This window comes from Scyliorhinus torazame, chromosome 9 (genome assembly GCF_047496885.1).
Source record: "Scyliorhinus torazame isolate Kashiwa2021f chromosome 9, sScyTor2.1, whole genome shotgun sequence".
Taxonomy (NCBI): domain Eukaryota; kingdom Metazoa; phylum Chordata; class Chondrichthyes; order Carcharhiniformes; family Scyliorhinidae; genus Scyliorhinus; species Scyliorhinus torazame.
This window is the reverse complement of record NC_092715.1, coordinates 125,239,995-125,259,259: the sequence shown is the minus strand read 5'-3', so window position 1 is coordinate 125,259,259 and position 19,265 is coordinate 125,239,995. Positions and strand designations below refer to the sequence as shown.

At 44.7% G+C, this 19,265-nt stretch overlaps 1 protein-coding gene across 1 annotated transcript in view; it reads right to left on the bottom strand.

Moving 5' to 3' along the window:
* LOC140429466 (aminopeptidase Q-like) overlaps positions 1 to 19,265 on the bottom strand; it is a 246,262-nt gene that overhangs the window by 106,711 nt on the left and 120,286 nt on the right. The window contains exons 7-9 of the mRNA XM_072516494.1: positions 16,011 to 16,154; positions 7,248 to 7,313; positions 6,318 to 6,383 (exon numbers count right to left, since the gene is read on the bottom strand). Coding sequence (XP_072372595.1) covers positions 6,318 to 6,383; positions 7,248 to 7,313; positions 16,011 to 16,154 — 276 coding nt within the window. The remainder of the gene's footprint in view (positions 1 to 6,317; positions 6,384 to 7,247; positions 7,314 to 16,010; positions 16,155 to 19,265) is intronic.

Below are 19,265 nucleotides of genomic sequence, written 5' to 3'. Positions count from 1 at the left end.
ATGCCTGTCCTGTATTCCTTTCAACTGACACTTGAAAGCCTCCCACATGTCAGATGTTGATTTGCCCTCAAACATCCGCCCCCAATCTATGTTCTTCAGTTCCCGCCTAATATTGTTATAATTAGCCTTCCCCCAATTTAGCACATTCATCCTCGGACCACTCTTATCCTTGTCCACCAGTACTTTAAAACTTACTGAATTGTGGTCACTGTTACCGAAATGCTCCCCTACTGAAACATCTACCACCTGGCCGGGCTCATTCCCCAATACCAGGTCCAGTACCGCCCCTTCCCTAGTTGGACTGTTTACATATTGTTTTAAGAAGCCCTCCTGGATGCTCCTTACAAACTCTGCCCCGTCTAAGCCCCTGGCACTAAGTGAGTCCCAGTCAATATTGGGGAAGTTGAAGTCTCCCATCACCACAACCCTGTTGTTTTTACTCTTTTCCAAAATCTGTCTACCTATCTGCTCCTCTATCTCCCGCTGGCTGTTGGGAGGCCTGTAGTATACCCCCAACATTGTGACTGCACCCTTCTTATTCCTGATCTCTACCCATATAGCCTCACTGCCCTCTGAGGTGTCCTCTCGCTGTATAGCTGTGATACTCTCCTGAACAAGTAGCGCAACTCCGCCTCCCCTTTTACATCCCCCTCTATCCCGCCTGAAACATCTAAATCCTGGAACGTTTAGCTGCCAATCCTGCCCTTCCCTCAACCAGGTCTCTGTAATGGCAACAACATCATAGTTCCAAGTAGTAATCCAAGCTCTAAGTTCATCTGCCTTACCCGTAATGCTCCTTGCATTAAAACATATGCACTTCAGGCCACCAGACCCGCTGTGTTCAGCAACTTCTCCCAGTCTGCGCTGCCTCAGAGCCACACTGTCCCTATTCCCTAGTTCTCCCTCAATGCTCTCACCTTCTGACCTATTGCTCCCGTGCCCACCCCCCTGCCATACTAGTTTAAACCCTCCCGTGTGACACTAGCAAACCTCGCGGCCAGGATATTTATGCCTCTCCGGTTTAGATGCAACCCGTCCATCTTATACAGGTCACACCTGCCCCGGAAGAGCTCCCAGTGGTCCAGATAACAGAAACCCTCCCTCCTACACCAGCTGTTTAGCCACGTGTTTGTCTGCTCTATCTTCCTATTTCTAGCCTCACTGGCACGTGGCACAGGGAGTAATCCCGAGATTACAAATATGACAGCCAATCCTTCCTTCTCAATGCGAGCATAGTTACGCTCAGCAGCCATTAACTTCCTGGATGCGAAGGTTATCGGTCCGTCTCGACTGGCACCAATTCGGTGGCTCCTATACCGTATGGTGAAGAATCGCATCTGACATATAGCGGCTTTGCTGGATCAAAGTAGGTCAACACCTTTGAGGAGGATAATATTCGTTTCACCGCCTTAGGGGCCGGTGCTTGGTCTGATCCTCAGTTCCAGGGGTGATTCTTTTGCAGAAGAAGATGAAGGGGGCCAGGATAGTTGTTAAATTGGAATGCAACATCCGTAATAATTGATCAGCGCCAAAAAAAGAACGGCGATCCGAAGCATCACGTGGGATGGGGGCCATTTTGATCGCCTGCACCTTTTCTTTGACTGGGTGTAGGACATCCCAGCCTGATTATACCGAGAGTTCCCAATCATCGGAGTTCGGTTTCGACTTTGTCTACTATCGCGCAGGGGACCAGAGGACTCAAAAGTAACGGGGTTGGGCCTGAGGGTCCACCTGAACCACAGCCCTTTTTATGGTTCCCAAGCCTGGTCTGATGACCTCTGGAAATTTGTTCAGCACTTCGCTTAAACCTCCCGTCCCTACGTGGAGGATATTTTGCCAATCTTTAAGTGGTGCAACCAATTCCCGTCCCAACAGGCTCGGACAACATTGAGGGGCAGACGCAGGGATTGCTGGCTGTAGACCACCGGTGCAAGCGTGGAACCCATTATATTTAGTGGTTCCCCCGTAGAGATGGTGAGGCGAGCAGCTGTGTCCACCAGCATCAAAGTATGTGCAGCTTGCCTGATCCAGTTGAATGTATCCTGCATCACAACCAAAACTGCGGCACCTGTGTCCAATTGCATCTGCAAGATATGCCCATTAACCTGGATGGGAATTCGGATTGGGGCTACGCGAGGTGCCGCCACGCAATTTAGGTGAATTCCAGTCTCTTCTTCCACCTGTTCTGGGTCATCCAGTTATAGGGGCGGGATTCTCCGCCCCCTCGCTGGGTCGGAGAATCGCTGTGGGCTGGCATGAATCCCGCCCCCGGCGGTTGCCGAATTCTCCGGCGCCGGTCGCCGAGCCCCCCCCCCCCCCACCCGGCAATTCTCCGGCCCGCGATGGGCCGAAGTCCCGCTGCTGGAATGCCTGTCCCGCAGGCGAGGATCAAACCACCTCTCTTCCCGGCGGGTCTAGGCGGCGCAGGCGGGCTCCGGGGTCCTGGGGGAGGCGCGGGGCAATCTGGCCCCGGGGGGTCAGGGCCCACCGATCCGCGGGCAGGCCTGTGCCGTGGGGGCACTCTTTTACTACGCATCGGCCGTGTAGGTCTCCGCGATGGCCGACGCGTAGGTGACACCCCCCCCTGCGCATGCGCGGGGATGAAGTCAGCAGCCGCTGACGCTCCCGCGCATGCGCGGACTTCCGCCGCATGAAATCCGCACCTTTGGGGTGGCCCGACGCCGGAGTGGTTCACGCCACTCCATCCCGCCGGGACCCCCCGCCCCGCCGGGTAGGGGAGAATCCCGCCCGGGGTTCGTGCACAGGATTGGCGCCTACCTCAAAACAAATATCTTGGGCGGCGTCCGGCCCGCTGCCGACGACCGCGTCTAGCCTGATGCCCACTTGTCGCACAGGAGGCGGAATTGCCATCAAGCAAGTTGGAGGAGGATTAACAGCTTGGCCCATGTCTTTGCGGCATTCCTTCCTTGATACGGAGGGGTGGCGAGGAGAAACATCAGACAACGTTCACTGTCATACACTGAAGCTCTTGGGCACACCGAGCAGCGCACTCCTGAGAAAGAGACATTTGTAATGTCTGTTGAAATGTTAAGGAACTTTCTCTTAATAACGTCTTTTGTGTATCATGGTTGTTAATGCCACAGACCAAAAAGTCGCAGAACATATCTACTAGTACAGCACCGTGTTCACAATATTCAGCTATTTTCTGCAACATACTCGGCAATGGTCTTTCCATTTGACCTTTCCACTGTATTAAATCTACACCTCTGTACGATGATGGCTGGAGTCGGGTTAAAATGTTGACCTACCAGTGTAACGAGCTATTCGAATGCCATCGTATCCAGTACTGGCAGAAAGTATGTGTGTCGCAAGCTACCAACAAGATTATGGTCTGGTGTTCATTTTCAGTGATATTATTGGCTCTGAAAAAGTACTGTATTTGGTCCGCGTACTGATTTCAGGCTTCAATAGCAGGGTCAAAAGCATCCAAACGGCCAAACAGAAGAATATTTGACTATTTAGCGTTGCACCTTAGTCCAAGGAGAAAAAGAATTGTGCAAAGAGTCAGCTCAGCTCGATGAATAGCATGTCGATAGCTCCAATTTACCCTCGTTGCCAGTTTAGTAAAGGCATTGGGAGTCCAGCGAGTTGAATTAGCAGATATATTTATTAAACAAACTAATATTTACAAGAGGACAAGTTGAAACTCGGTTCCAGACTGGCTGACCTTTCATACAAGAAGTAGGGCAACCCTGCCCTCAGTGGGGGATCTCATACTCATCGAATACCATGTGGAAAACAATCATCCCCACACCATATGTCCCGTGTGTTATATTACCATGATTGGTTATATGTTGTATTCTTTGTCCTTTCTTCCAGAATGATCTGATGTAGTGTTGACAAAGAATATACCAATCAAAAGATTGAAACAAAACTCATTTATTATTACACTACTAATTAAATGAAGTTCGCACACTCTTCTGAGCTACAGATAATAATTAAGTGATATTGAATCTGTCTTACGGTACTCAATATCTAAATAATCACTATGTACACTATGATCTAACCTTGTGTTAATTCTATCTACTCTAATCTTCTTCTTATGCTTTCACCATGCTTTCTCCTTATGCTACTCCCAGAATTCTTTGAGAATCTGTCTTAAATACAGAGAAACAGTAAAGCCCTCTAGTGTTTTATTTACACAGAGTTGTAATTATTAACCTTTCACTAACCTGACTATATACATATCATTACACTGTGTAGGTTATTACAGCCCACACTTTAAAAAACCCTGACTTAGGTCATGACATAAGCGTGATAATAATCAATCATTCTCATAATCTACCAGGGAAAAGTAATCAACTGCCTGAATTAATGAGCTTCCATTCCCAATCTCAAATAGGAATGTAAAATCATGTTTTATGCCACTTAGGTCAATCTTTTTCCGTTTCTTTTGACACAATCAGTCAAGTGGAATAAAAGCAGAACCTTGCGGATGTTTGAAATCTGAAATAAAAACAGAAAATGCTGGAAAAACTCAGCAGACCTGGCAGCATCTGTGGAGAGAGAAAGAAAGGTAATGGTTCAAGTCTAATGTGACCTTCCATCATAACTCAGACACGTGAAATGTTTCCTGATGTTGTCTGGCCGTGTGTGAACATTTCTCATGATGGTTTGGCAGATGTAAGTACAGATCCAGCTGATAGTTCGGGAGGTTTACCTTTTCACAGAGGGTTTTGTCATTTGGAATTAGTGGAGTGAATAGAATAACATGGGGTGAGTGCTTCCTCACAATGAGGGGAGACAGGTTGTACCCACATCTCTACCAATTACCTACATCAAGATTTCCCAAACCTTTCCAGCCACGGAACCCTTTTGACTTCCCAAGAGAACAGACAGAACACCTGAGAAACATTCTTATTGTGTTGAAGAGCCAAACCACAAAAAAATGTTTGCTTTAGTGCAATGGGTACAAACATACAAATACCTAATTTACAGAAATCTTTTCTATTTCTTATATGAGAACTTTTATTTAAAGAACGTATTTAAGTCTTACCTTTATCATTTTTAACAAGAGAGAGTTGCTGCTCCTTTTGTTCAAATGGGAGAGTGTTACTGGAATGCTGGATTCTTAAATTAGACACACACACACATTTCACACACACTCACATACACATTCCATCTCACACACACATTTATAACTCACACTCATTTCACACACACACACTCACACTCATCTCACACACACACTCAGCTCACACACACACTTAGCTCACACACACTCATCTCACACACACACTCAGCTCACACACACACTCAGCTCACACACACTCAGCTCACACACACACTCAGCTCATACACACGCTCATCTCACACACTCAGCTCTCAAACACTCAGCTCACCCACACAATCAGCTCACACACACTCATCTCACACACACACTCATCTCACACACACACTCAGCTCACACACACACGCTCATCTCACAAACACACTCAGCTCACAAACACACTCAGCTCACACACACACTCATCTCACACACACACTCAGCTCACACACACACTCAGCTCACATACACACATACTCAGTTCACACACACACTCAGTTCATACACACACTCAGCTCACACACACTCATAGGCTCTTATCTTTCACTCTGATCTCTCAACTCTCACTCCCTCTCACACCTCACTCCCTCTCTCACAGATATGCTCTCATCTCCCACTCACTCACCCTTGCTCACACTCACACATTTTCATCTCACACACACTCACTCTCATCTTATTCTCATCTCTCCCACACACTCTCATATCTCTATCATCTCTCACTCCTTCTCACATACACACTCATCTCTCACTCTTGCACCCACTGATATGCTCTCTCACGCACATGCACACACACTCTCATCTCTCAATCCTATCTCACTCTCATCTCTCTCACTCTCATGTCACTCTCATCACACACAAACCCTCTCCCAACTCCCACACACTCTCCTTAAATACACTCATCACACACACACTCAGCTCACACACACTTAGCTCACTGATATCACACACTCACTTTCATCGCTCACTTTCTCATTCTCATGTCACACACTCTCACCTCTCACTCCCTCTCTTAGAGGGTCAGAAGTGAGAGTTACGGTCAATTCCTACATAATGTGGTGTTTTCAAAGTGTCACACATAAAAATGGCTTCCAATGGAACATTTAAATTTCAGATTATCTAAACAACAGGCGATTGTCTGTAGCAGCACAATTACGAAACAGAAATAACAAAAAAAATTGTAAAATCCACAGGATCAATGTGCAAAACTGTACAATAGTAAATGAAGCCCATTTAAGCTTGCTAAACCCACCATCTGCAAATGATCCCATATGTCATCTGTCACTGCATTTGAATAGGAAAAGGTCTTGAGGTATGACTGAAAAATAAAGGGGAAAACTGAAATGTTGTGTTTGAAGAAATAAAGACAAACTCTTCCTGTGAAAACAAACAAAACTATGGAAACAATTTTAAATTGTGTTGTGAATCATGGGGGAGGGAGGGGAATTTTCCACCCCCATTTTTGGTGGGCAGGATTGGAGAAAGGGGTGGAGAATCAAGTGGGAGTCTCAAAGCAGCTTTTACTCTGGCGGGATTTTCCCGCTCGATCATCCCCACTTCCACCAGTGATGTAAAGGGGTTCCCATCACACACAGATGAGAACCCCATTATAATACATTTAAATATAATTAGCAAGCTTCCCACTGTAGCATCCCCCCATGCTGGAAAGTCCCCTTCGATGGCATGATGGCACGTCAACGCTATTCACGACAGGTTTTGAAACTGGCGAATAGAACCTGCAGGGGCACACCGGTTAGTACAGTCCCCAGTGGGGAGAAGGTCATGCCCAGGCTGTATTCTAGCACTGACCCCTGGCACTGTTCCTTGACAGTGTCAGAGGGCAATGCCGGGCGTATTGACTTCTGTTACAGAGGTTTGGGGGTGGATGTCCCTTTCCGTGCGTGATTCTTCTTTGAATTTTTAAAAATTTTAATTCTTTTTACATCGGCACGCCCTTCTCAAGTGCTGAACTTGCTGGTGGGGCAGGCTCATGATGTCCTGCAACCCGCCTCCTGTTTTTTTAATAAGTATTTACAAAGTAGGCAGTAGAAGCCAACAGTCTACATGCCGCTTCTCCTGCCCGAGTTGCCACATTGAAAGAAAAAAAATCGGAAAATTTTGCCCAATATTTCTATTAACAGAACTTACTGACTCAAAACAGGAAAGATATTTTCAAACTCACTCTTATCCCTTTTGCAAACAGTTCCTCTGTCATAAAATTGGAGACCATATGGATAATGGCGGCACCCTGTGGTTAGAAGAGGAAAAATTGTTCATGTGTCAATATAATAGCGATGTGCCCCGTTACACATCTGACTACTAATACTTGCAATATCAAAATTTAATGTCACAAGAAATTAAAGGCAGCAAATTTCCAAAAGTTAAAAAAATTCATGAATCAAATTATAGTATTGAAAGCTTGTGAATATAATACAGGAATGGGTCATTCAGCCTCTAGTTACTCATCTTGGTTCCTTTAATCCTTCTTGCCCTTGCCGAACCAAAATCTATCAATCCCAGCTTTGACATTTTCAACTGACTTGGCCCCAACATCTTTTTAGGGTGAGAATTCCAGATTTCCATCACCTTTTGTGTCCTGACATTAGCTCTGAATGACATAGTTTTAATTTTAAGAATTTGCCCCTTGTTCTGGATTCCCCCACCAGAGCATATAGTTTCTCTCTATCTAACTGACTGCAATAATCATCTTTAATGCCTCAATAAAATTACATTGAATCCTTTATACACAAAGTAATACATGCCGAATCTCTGCACTCTATACTTCTAATTTAACCTTTTATCCCAGTATCATTCTGGTGAATCTGTACTGCCATGTTGAAGGTCAGTATGTTTTTCCTGATGCACAGAACTGAATGCAATACTACAAATGTGATCTAACCGGAGCTTTATACAACTGTAGCATAACATACAACTTTTGCCCTCTTGAGGTGAAGGCTGACATTCCTTTCTAATTACATCTGTACCTATGTTAACATATTTCTGTATAATTCCTATCTTGTTTATTTTGAGTTAGATCTTTGATCATTTTATTCACGATTTTATCATTCGAATAGAAAAAAGAAACTATAAGCATACATAGCAAAAATGGAGAAACAGTCACAGATAATTATATAGCACTGTAAGATGTAGTCACCAATACAACAGGGTAGCCACATATAATTTTGAAAGGATGGAAATGTGCAATAAGAGAGCATGAAATGCCTGGCTACACATTCTGTAAAACATGGGTATGATGGTGGGGACCAAGAATTTGAGCAGGCTGCCCATTCTGTGGCCTAGAAGAGTGATCCATTGCTGTCCAAGCCCAAGCTTGAGGAACTCAGGTTATCCCCGCTACATGTCCCAATGAGATGGAGAGTCTTTGAGAGACAAATTGGGTACAAGACAAGTAAAGAAGAAAAGGATAGGCACATTGTGAGATGAAAAAAATGGATCCTGAAATGTGTTGGCTCAGCCACCTTCAAGAGAGCAGAGGAAGAAATAACTCTTTGAATTGTGGCTTTGACGACTTTCCTCACCTCCAGCAGGTTTTACTGAAAAGTACCAGAAGAGTTGATCTTGTGGAACTTGTCTTACCTCAGCTTTATAATGGGCATGATTGATCAAATGCTTGATAGAACATGGGTCCACATGAATGGTGATAGAAAGCTTACCTGGCAAATGTTCCCAGGATTATGCATTATGAAGAAAATATTTGGAGATTAAGCAGACAATGCATCTCAGAGTGGTAATGGTTCTTCAAAAGAGGTCAATGTGGATCAAGCATGAAAAAGGGACTAACATTTCCCAATAACTGAGCTTTAAAAAAATACAACTTCGACCTCTGATTTCAGTCTAATTTTCATAATGATCATTGTATAATTCAAGTCTATTAAAGCAGCAAACGATGCAAGATAGTCTTTGTTTTATTCATCTGGAAAATAAATGTTTCCTGAAATTTCAGCATCTTTTGCTCAGTTGCTCAGGGTATAAAAACAGAAAAATAAATTACTGGAAAAAGTCAGGAAGCTTTATTTTTCTGTACATTTAGAGTACCCAATTCATTTTTTCCAATTAAGGGGAAATTTAGCATGGCCAATCCACCTACCCTGCACATCTTCGAGTTATGGGGCCGAAATTCATGCAAACACGGGGAGAATGTGCAAACTCCACATGGACAGTGACCCAGAGCCGTGATCGAACCTGGGACCTCGGCGCCGTGAGGCAGCAGTGCTAACCACTGCACCACCGTGCTGCCCTGAAAAGTCAGGATGTTTGGCAGAATCTGTAGAGAGAAAAGAATTAACATTTCAGGTCCAATATGACTGCTCCGGAACTTAGGATATAAAGCACCAAAACTGACCATATTGTATTTGTTTTCTCAAATAGTGTGGGAGTTGGTAAGCTCAGTTGGCTATCTGGCTAGTGTATGGTACAGAATGGTTACCATGGTACAGGAAGCCCTGTACTTACTGCAGCAGTATATGGAGGTCTGCCTGCTCACATTGCCCCATGCTTGATGTGAAGTGGTGCCCCTCAAGCTATATAACCACTTTTCTCACTTCAACAGAGGGAGATGCTGTGATTCCTGTTATGGGAGGAGAAACCTGAAGCACTTTATTTTCTCAGCATCTGTCCGTAAGCAAAGTTGTTTTAATTTTTGAAGCAAGTTGTGGCTGTTTCCCCAATCCGGCGGCATATGAAGTTAATTTTTAAAGTGAATCTCAGCAAACTCTCTTTGAAGTTGAACAAAGGTATTGTTTATTCATACATTCACACCCGGGCAATGGTTGCAATTTCATATACACACACAAACGTAGAAAGAAGATGAAAAATAGGAGTTTTTATACCATTATAACTTAAAAGAAAAAGAACCACAGATATGGATATCAATTATATTGTCATAGTTCAAAAAGTCCAGAGAGGGCTCCATCATGGACGAGTTACAGTTCAGGGAGGATCAGTTAACTGAACCAGGAGTTGCAGAATTCCTTTAAAGTTGAGGGTGACAGAGCAAATCCTGGTCTGTTTAGCACGTGATGGCAGGGATCTCCCAGAAAGAGAGGCTTCGAGGAAGCTTAGATTTGATGTAGGCTGTTGGTTAACCTGGAGTCCTGCTCTGGTGTTTGTAGGCTGGAGGTTAATCCACAGACTGAGCTATGAGTCTAGAAATGTAATACTATATTAATACTTTCTAAATATCAGAAGCTTAGGTAATATAACATTGCTTATTCTTATTCTTAGGCAGTCTTTGGAGTCAAGGATGAGTTGCTTCCAATGTAAAAATTAGCTCTTAGCTGATTGAGGAGCCCAATGCACGACTTCTGGCACAAGTGGGGCAGATGGTTGTTGGAGGAACTGGTAGATGGAGTGCCTGGGTTGCCACACGTTCTTTTTGCTGTTGACGCTTGGCTTCAGCTTAGTCTTGATAATGAAACTCGAGGTGTTGAGATCCTTCCTGGCTGCTTTTCCACTACTTCGGACAGTCTTGGGCCAGGGATTCCCGGATGTCAGTGGTGATGTTACACTTGTTCAAGGAGGATTAACATTGCCTATTAACAAGATGTAGGCTAACAAGACGTTTCTATGCCTCTGGTCAAATTTTATTCTTCACTTTTTGGAGATAACTGTTGGCTATTAATAACTCTTCAGGTTTAATGGGTTTCATTGACTCTCCTTTTGTTACAGGATCAAGCTGGAGTGACAGACCGTCTAATGATCCCTGGTTTCATTGATTGTAATGTGTCTTCAGAATGAAAGTTGTGACATTCCATAAGAATAAGGGTTCAGCTTTGGTCCTGTAACTACAGTTAGAAATTTCTAGAAACTTTAGTTACCCTGTGAATCATGTGACCTGTAACAGCCATCTTTTAGCTAAGCAAAGCAATTTGTAAATAAGCTAGAACGGTTGATTTAAAGTGTTTATAATCTTTTTCATGTCTTGGGGTCATGACATCCCTCATTGTAAAAGTAAGTTGTCATGTGAGAGTACCTTTAAGACATGGATGTATAAGCAATATACCTTTAAGAAAACAGTGATGTCAGAGAGTGGGTGGAGCTGAGCTCAGATCAGCCATTTTGAAGTTTTGAGTTTGAAAAAGAGCTTGTGTGTCTGTGTGTTTCCAGAGAGCTGCAGTTTGAAAAAACAGGTTGTGTGTGTCTGTGTGTTTCCAGAGAACTGCAGTTTGAAAAAGCAGCTTGTGTGTGTCTGTGTGTTTCCAGAGAGCTGCAGTTTGGAGGAAAACAGCTTGGGGAGTGTCTGCGTTTTGCAGTGAGCTGGATTTGCTGTGATATCTGCCATGAAAGACTATGAAGATCATTTGGGTGATTTAAACTCAATATAGTAAAGCCTTTAACCTGATGTGATTCTGTTTAAAGGTGTTAAGTCTCTTGGAAGGTTGAAGGAACATTTTGAGGAATTATTTACTGTTGTAATATTTTCGGAGTTATCTTTGAAGTAAGGGATGTTAAGAGATCCAATGTTTATTTGAGATCTTAAGTTGAGTTCATGGAATAAACATTGTTTTGTGTTAAAAAATCCGTGTGTCCATAATTGTAATCCCACACCTAGGGAACAAGCCGTGTGCTAGGAAAAGCAACAAATACATTAAAGGGGGAGGTTGGTTGAACTCCATGATACATTTTGGGGTTCTGAAAACGCCTCGACAATAACAAAGTAAAGTCTCCATAGTCCCAGATGATCATAGGCTGATTTCCTCTTTGCGGGGGGGGGGGGGGGGGGGGGGGGGGCGAGCTGACTGGTGGTGATTTAACTTGAGGATCACCACACCTCAGGTGAGGGGCAGGGTTGAAAATGTAGGGCCTTCTTAAAAAACTCAGCTGGTACGGGGAATTAACCAGTGCTGTTGGCCTTGTTCTGGTCACAACCAAACTGTCCAGCCAACAGAGCTAAACCAGCCCCGCCATGCAATGGCACCATGCACTGTCATGGATTATGGCTAATTATCTCATCGGTGAGAGTGATTTCATCATGATCAAAATAATTCACACCCATAAATGCTAAGGCTGAGAGCGATAGTGATCTTATTTCTACACTTAAGTGTTGACTGCTTGTGGACTGTGACTTTAACCCATCTTGGAATGAGTCACAGATTCACTCGAGGTAAAGCTGCTTTTCTGAAACTAGGTCTCTACATGGTCAAAGAACAAAAAAAAGTACAGCACAGGACCAGGCCCTTCGGTCCTCCAAGCCTGCGCCGACCATGCTGTTCGTTTAAACTAAAATCTTCTACACTTCCGGGGTTCGTATCCCTCTATTCCCATCCTATTCATGTATTTGTCAAGATGCCCCTTAAATGTCACTGTCATCCCTGCTTCCACCACCTCCTCCGGCAGCGAGTTCCAGGCACCCACTACCCTCTGTGTTAAAAGACTTGCCTCGTACATCTCCTCTAAACCTTGCCCCTCACATCTTAAACCTGTGCCCCCTATTAATTGACCCCTCTGCCCTGGGAAAAAGTCTCTGACTATCCACTCTATCTATACCCCTCATAATTTTGTCGACCTCTGACAGGTTGCCCTTCAACCTCCTTCGTTCCAGTGAGAATAAACCAAGTTTATTCAACCTCTCCTCATACCTAATGCCCTCCATGCCAGGCAACATCCTGGTAAATCTCTTCTGCACCCTCTCCAAAGCCTTCACATCCTTCTGGTAGTGAATTGAACACTATACTCCAAGTGTGGCCTAACTAAGGTTCTATACAGCTGCAACATGACTTGCCAATTCTTATACTCAATGCCCCTTCCAATGAAGTCAAGCATGCCGTATGCCTTCTTGACTACCTTCTCCATCTGTGTTGCCCCTTTCAGTGACCTGTGGACCTGTACACCAAGATCTCTCTGACTGTCAATACTCTTGAGGGCTCTACCATTCACTGTATATTCCCTACCTGCATTAGACTTTCCAAAATGCATTACCTCACATTTGTCCGGATTAAACTCCATCTGCCGTCACGCAACCCAAGTCTCCAAATGATCTAAATCCTGCTGTATCCTCTGACAGTCCTCATTGCAATTCCACTAACCTTTGTGTCGTCTGCAAACGCTGACCGAAAGGTGCGGAGGAGGGGCCTAGGCCGGCGCCAGCGGGGTTTGCGCCGCGCCAACCGGCGGCGAAGGGCCTCCGCCAGCAGGCGCGAGTTGGCGCATGCGCGGGAGCGCCAGCATGTACTGCCGTCATCCCAGCTCATGCGCAGGGGTTTCTTCTCCGTGCTGGCCATGGCGGACCATTACACCAGCTTGGCGTGGAGGGAAAGAGTGCCCCCATGGGGCCAGATCCCCCCCTCGCCCCCCCAGGACTCCACAGGCCGCCCGCAGAGCCAGGTCCCACCGGTACGGACCTGGTGTAATTTACGCCGGCCGGACCGGACAAAACCGGGCGGCCACTCGGCCCATCGCGAGGCGGAGAAATCGCCGCTCCCAACCGGCGTGACGCGATTTCCGCCCCCGCCAAAAAACGGCGCCGGGAAATCCGGCAGCCGGCGTTGGGGCGGCGGGGCAGGATTCACGCCGCCCCCCGGCGATTCTCCGGCCCGGTGTGGGGTCGGAGAATTACGCCCCTTGAGTCTGGGTGGAATCTCATGGTGGTCAAAGGAAGCACCACAAGGAACTCTGAAGGCTTCACTTAGGATTTTAAAAAAAATATATATATTTATTGAAGATTTATTTCATTTCTTTTACATTTAGTTCAAGGTGCAACAAAACCCCAGGATTTAGTACAGCATTGAATCATCATAATTCCACATTTACACAAAGAGACAAGCAAAAACCTTTACAAATAATACAAATAGTCAAACATGATAAACCTCATCATTATAGTCAGTTCCTCCTTTCACACAGATATGGGAAGGATAACGAAGGAGCGGGAGGATTCAGGATAAAACCCATATCCCCCACAGCACCAGAGGGCGCCAATAACAAAGAGAAGGAAACCGGTTCTCCCCAAGACCATCATAGGATAATCACTAGATTATTTAACTTCAAAATAACAAAAATAGAAAGCAAAAGACACAACACCACTAGTTCTAATGGGGGTTTTCTCTCATCCACAGTGAGGCCTTAAGGCCATACCAACTATCTCCATGCTAAACTATCAACCCACCACCCCGATGTGGCGCTCCTCATCTTCCCTGCAAATAAGATGGAGAGTACCACAAAAATATATACCTTCCCAGTAAATCCAAGTATATCAGCACATAAAATTACGAAGATAGATAAATATTGCACGACTGTCAAGACATACAACCCACGCGGCACGTTCATCAATAGAAAGAAGGAGATCCACAGCCACAAAACAAGGCCTCCCTTCTTCCATCGGCGGAGCATATCGGCAGAAAAACACCAACAAGGATACAAAGAGTGATCCCAGGTTTCACAGGACAGCAAGCAAAAAACAAATTGTCTTGGTGCCCATTTTATACCCTTATCAGGATAAAAGACAACACCACATAATCAGGAATAAAATCATAAGGGAACAAAATTTAGTATTGATGAAGAACTGCAGAACAATACAGACCTAGAAAAGGCCAAAGTCATGATCAGATCATCGAGGAACATTCAAGAATCACCGAGAGCTTCACCGAAGTCTTGGCGCCTCCATTATGTCGTCAACCTGAATCCCAGATGAACGAGAATCCTGGCGCCAGTAGGTGACAAAGACTCATCGCTCCCAGCCATCTTCAACCCCACTCAACGACCATCGAGATCAAGACAAACATAAGACCAGTGGTTGAGGTCACCAACTGACCCCAGCCTTGAGACCGGATGAAATGTACTTATCGAATTCCCGACGCCCATCCCTCAGGTCGAGATTGTGAAAGCATGACAGCAAGTTCTCAAAATCAGCCAGGTATTTCACCGCACTCCTTTTGGGGTACCAAGCTCACAATCTCCCTTTCTGGCCTCAGCTCCCCGACTCAAACAAGATATTCAACGCACCAAACAGCAGGATTTTCAAGGATTGAAGGTGAACACTCACCTAAGAAACCTGTGTCGGGAGCCGGAAACATCGACCACATCTTGACTCACAAAGGTAACCCTCATTTAGAGCCAAACAACAATGCCGTGAACAGGACCCCACCCCAGCTGTTTCCAACCATCTCACGTTGACGAGAATGCTTTACTCGGCTTTACTCGGCTCCCCATTGCTAAAAGTTTAACCAGGAATTTTCAGAAACATAGCAAAGACCAGGATCAAATAATCACGGGTCGTGCATTGGATAAAAGAGCATGAGTAGCGACAGAGATCTGAAAAATGCAGCCACTCCCCCGTCACGTGACCCCCCACTTCGGATTTTTAATATCGACTTCAAGTCCTGTGAAAAGCTCAATCAGGATCACTGCACCTGGCATAACCAAATAAAAACAGCGCGGCCCCCTTCAAAAGCAAGAGAGAGAGAAAGCCCAAGGAAAGGAAATCCCAAATCCAAAACTTAAAAAAAAATAAATTAAAAAACCCAATTCATTTTTTCCCCAATTAAGGGACAATTTAACATGGCCAATCCACCTACCCTGCACATCTTTGGACTGTGGGCGTGAGACCCACACAGACACGGGGAGAATGTGCAAACTTCACACGGACAGTGACCAGGGGCCGGGATCGATCACGGGTCCTCGGTGCCCTGAGGCTGCAGTGCTAACCACTGTGCCACCGTGCCACCCACACCCAAAACTCAATGTCCTATTTCCAGCCTTATAGTCCAGGTGCAGATTGGCCTCAGCAGTTAACTATGTATCTAACTGAACCCTACCAAATACCCCAGATGATGAATATGTTAATCTTCTCCTCAAAGCGATTACTTAAACATTATATCCTGATGCTCAATGCGTGCACTTGGATTCTTTCCTCAAAATCTTCAATGACATGCTAAAACCGTTATCTGACCTGAAATCCAATTTAATCTTTCACATTTGTTCTGAAATTTACCTTGTAGTATGTGGTGTCGCTGAACATACCCATGATTTTATCAAAGGTTTTAATATCTTCTTTCTTCATAGTCAATGACTGTGAAGGCGAGTTTGTCTCACTGTGGAACACATTGTATTGCAAATGAAGTGGATACTGAAGTTTCTGAAATAAATCAGTACAGCAATTAGTTCATTCCATTACAGAGACATAATAGCCTATTCCTTTCACAAGCAAGTACAATTGACCCCCATTCTGACCTCTACCTCATCCATTTAATTTCCTAATCCAAAGTTCTACATAGTTTGTTGTTGACATCCAGGCAAAGTTAGTCCATATTCCAGATTATGGATAACAGCCCCCATATCCATACTGTTCATAGCTGCCTTTATTTTGTTTTCTTCTTGATATATTTTTGGTATTTTCCTATGATTTGGGCCACGGCATTGCTAACCTAACCATCAATCCCAGTCATTCTAGCTTTTAGTTTAGTCAATATACATAGCGATTATCAGTTTTACTTCCATATCATCTTGTTGAAAATCAATCTTATTTTATAATGCTGTACCTTCCTGATTTGATAAAACCTGCTCATGAAGTCACAGTTTTGGAACATTTACTTCTTAGGAACTCAAATTTCAAGAGAGGAGAAATGAAAAAACCCTAGCCAATTACAACAGACTTGTAATAAAGCAGCATTTAATTATCTTTCTCTACAACAATTCCAGTAACCACAATTACCCCTGAAAGCAGATTTTATTTTGCATTTGTCTTTAAAAGTTAATAGGTGAAAATGTCATTATTCTATCATTCATCTGCTTCAATTTCCAACCCATGGGCATTGTTTTCCTGGTCCCATTCTTACCTCATTCATAACAGGCACCAGTGGGCAAATGTTCTGAGGCATCCATTCCTGGCATACAGGAGGGGAGGAATTTACGTATTATGACATTAGGTCACCTGTTTCCTATCTTTCCAATTCTGCTAATACACCTTAGTCTGTGCTGTTGTTATCTTAAAATTTGAATATTCCAGAGCTGTCTAGCTGGTCTTCTTACATTAAAGTTGCAAAGAATTACAACTTACCCCAAAAGCTGCACCTCATTATTCAAGCCTCACTGGCAGACTTGTGTTCATTTTGAAATTATTGTCCATGGGTTATATTTTATGTACCCACCCCCCCACCTCCCTGCCCAGTGTGTTTTGGATGGGGGGGGCATGTACCACAGGGTGCATGCCTACCCTACCACCTTCATACCCACTCCCAAGCTCAACCCCATAAATTATAGGAGCTTTATTTTTGAGGGAAAAATGTCCATGATTTTGCCCAGTGAGTCAATGGTTGTTCATAGGGATAGAGGGGTGACAGCCACCATTGTTGGTCAATGACTTGACTTTCTCCCCAGTTAGATCCATGAATTTCAAGGTATTAGTTTGTGGAATTGAGGGAAGCTATTTACCTGTGCCTTCATATAGAGTTAATTCTAGGTGCCGTTCCTAATTTGCCTATTGATTGGCGGAGGTTTTTTATTAAGAAATGACTTGGCTGAGGAAAAGATATTATTGTGTCTAGTGGTTTCAGGAAAGCCAGGAAAAATAAGAGTCCGCTGAAACTGAAATTATATAGGAAAGGCTGGGCGGCATGAAAAGGTACCCAAAATTCTGTAAATCTGCTGTAAGATTAATGTATCAAGTAAGGATCTGTCCAAACAGTCAGAAACTCGAGTCTGCTCATTTTAAAAGGAGCATCAGGCTAAAAAGGAAAATTTCATGATATTTGGGAAAGCTTTAAATCATATGAATAAAAAATTTGGAAAACATATGAGCAAGAAGAGGCAAATCAGATGGCAATTCCACCAAAGTTAATGATGAAATGATGAAACAGAGATAAAGCATGCTCTAAAGCAGAGTGGATAAGCTCAGTTCAGAACTGACACAATAGAATGTACGAAGTCTTACAACACCAGGTTAAAGTCCAACAGGTTTGTTTCGATGTCACTAGCTTTCGGAGCGCTGCTCCTTCCTCAGGTGAATGATTCACCTGAGGAAGGAGCAGCGCTCCGAATGCTAGTGACATCGAAACAAACCTGTTGGACTTTAACCTGGTGTTGTAAGACTTCGTACTGTGCTCACCCCAGTCCAACAATACTTTAATGCCTCTTCCAGGTAGGGTGACCAAAATCCATTACAATATTCAAAATATGATCCAATTTATAATCTCTACAATGCAAAGTTAACTTGTTACAACTTCTAATCAACTCACAATACATTTTGTACATGCTGAGTTTGCTTTCAGAGAATGTTTATTAATCAAACATAAGTTTTATAACTTTACTACTGAACTCCCTTATATTTCATTCAATTGAGGAAAGACCCAGTTAAACATCGGGTGCTGGATTCTCCGTGGATCCCCACGCCGGCATGAAAACAGTGGTTATTTACACAGGAAAACTGGCGCAAAACGGCCACCGATTCACCATTTTGCTGGGGACCAGTAGCAGCTCTAGCTGCTGATACGGCCTGCAGCACCTCTGGTTTTGTGGCTGCTCATGCGCACGGCGGCAGCCTGCAGCGGCCACGCCGTGCTCCACGGCGGACTCAACTAAAGCCCAAATGTAGGAGTCCCAAAACTTTCTGAATCCCAGGGCTAGCTGTACCCTGGCCAGGTGCCATGCCTCTGGACACATTCATCCCTCAGCTGCTTGAGTTGCAAAGACAGAGCCGCGAGTACCAGCAGGGGGCGGGGGGGGGGGGGGGGTGGGGGGGGGTCAGCGACATTCCTGCGACTGCAAGACCAAATGTAGGAGTCCCAAAACCTTCTGTCACAGGATATATTGCCGGCAATGCGTGGCACCTAGGCCAACACTACAAGGGTGGCGTCCGCAGTGGAAAACCTGGGCAAGAGGTCAAATCCATGATGGGAGAACCCCAAAACATGGGTCAGTCCCTGAGAGCCATGGCTGAGGGATTCCACATCATGGTGTAGATAATAGTGGGTCTCCAGGACAGGCAGCGACAGTTGACACTGCAGCTGTCCTCCATCCCATCAAGTAACCCAAAGACCCTCAAGCACCTGGAGAGAGGAGGATCTACTGGAGCACCTTCCAGGAGACCCTAGGAGAGCCCAACTAATCTGAATCCCCTCTTCCTGAAACTGGTACAACTGAGGCTTAGCGGGCAGAACAGGATGAAGTCACAACACCAGTGTCACCTGAAATTAAGCCGGAGTCATCCAGGTCCCAGCCCTCCAGAGGATGCCTGCCAAGGGCATCTCGG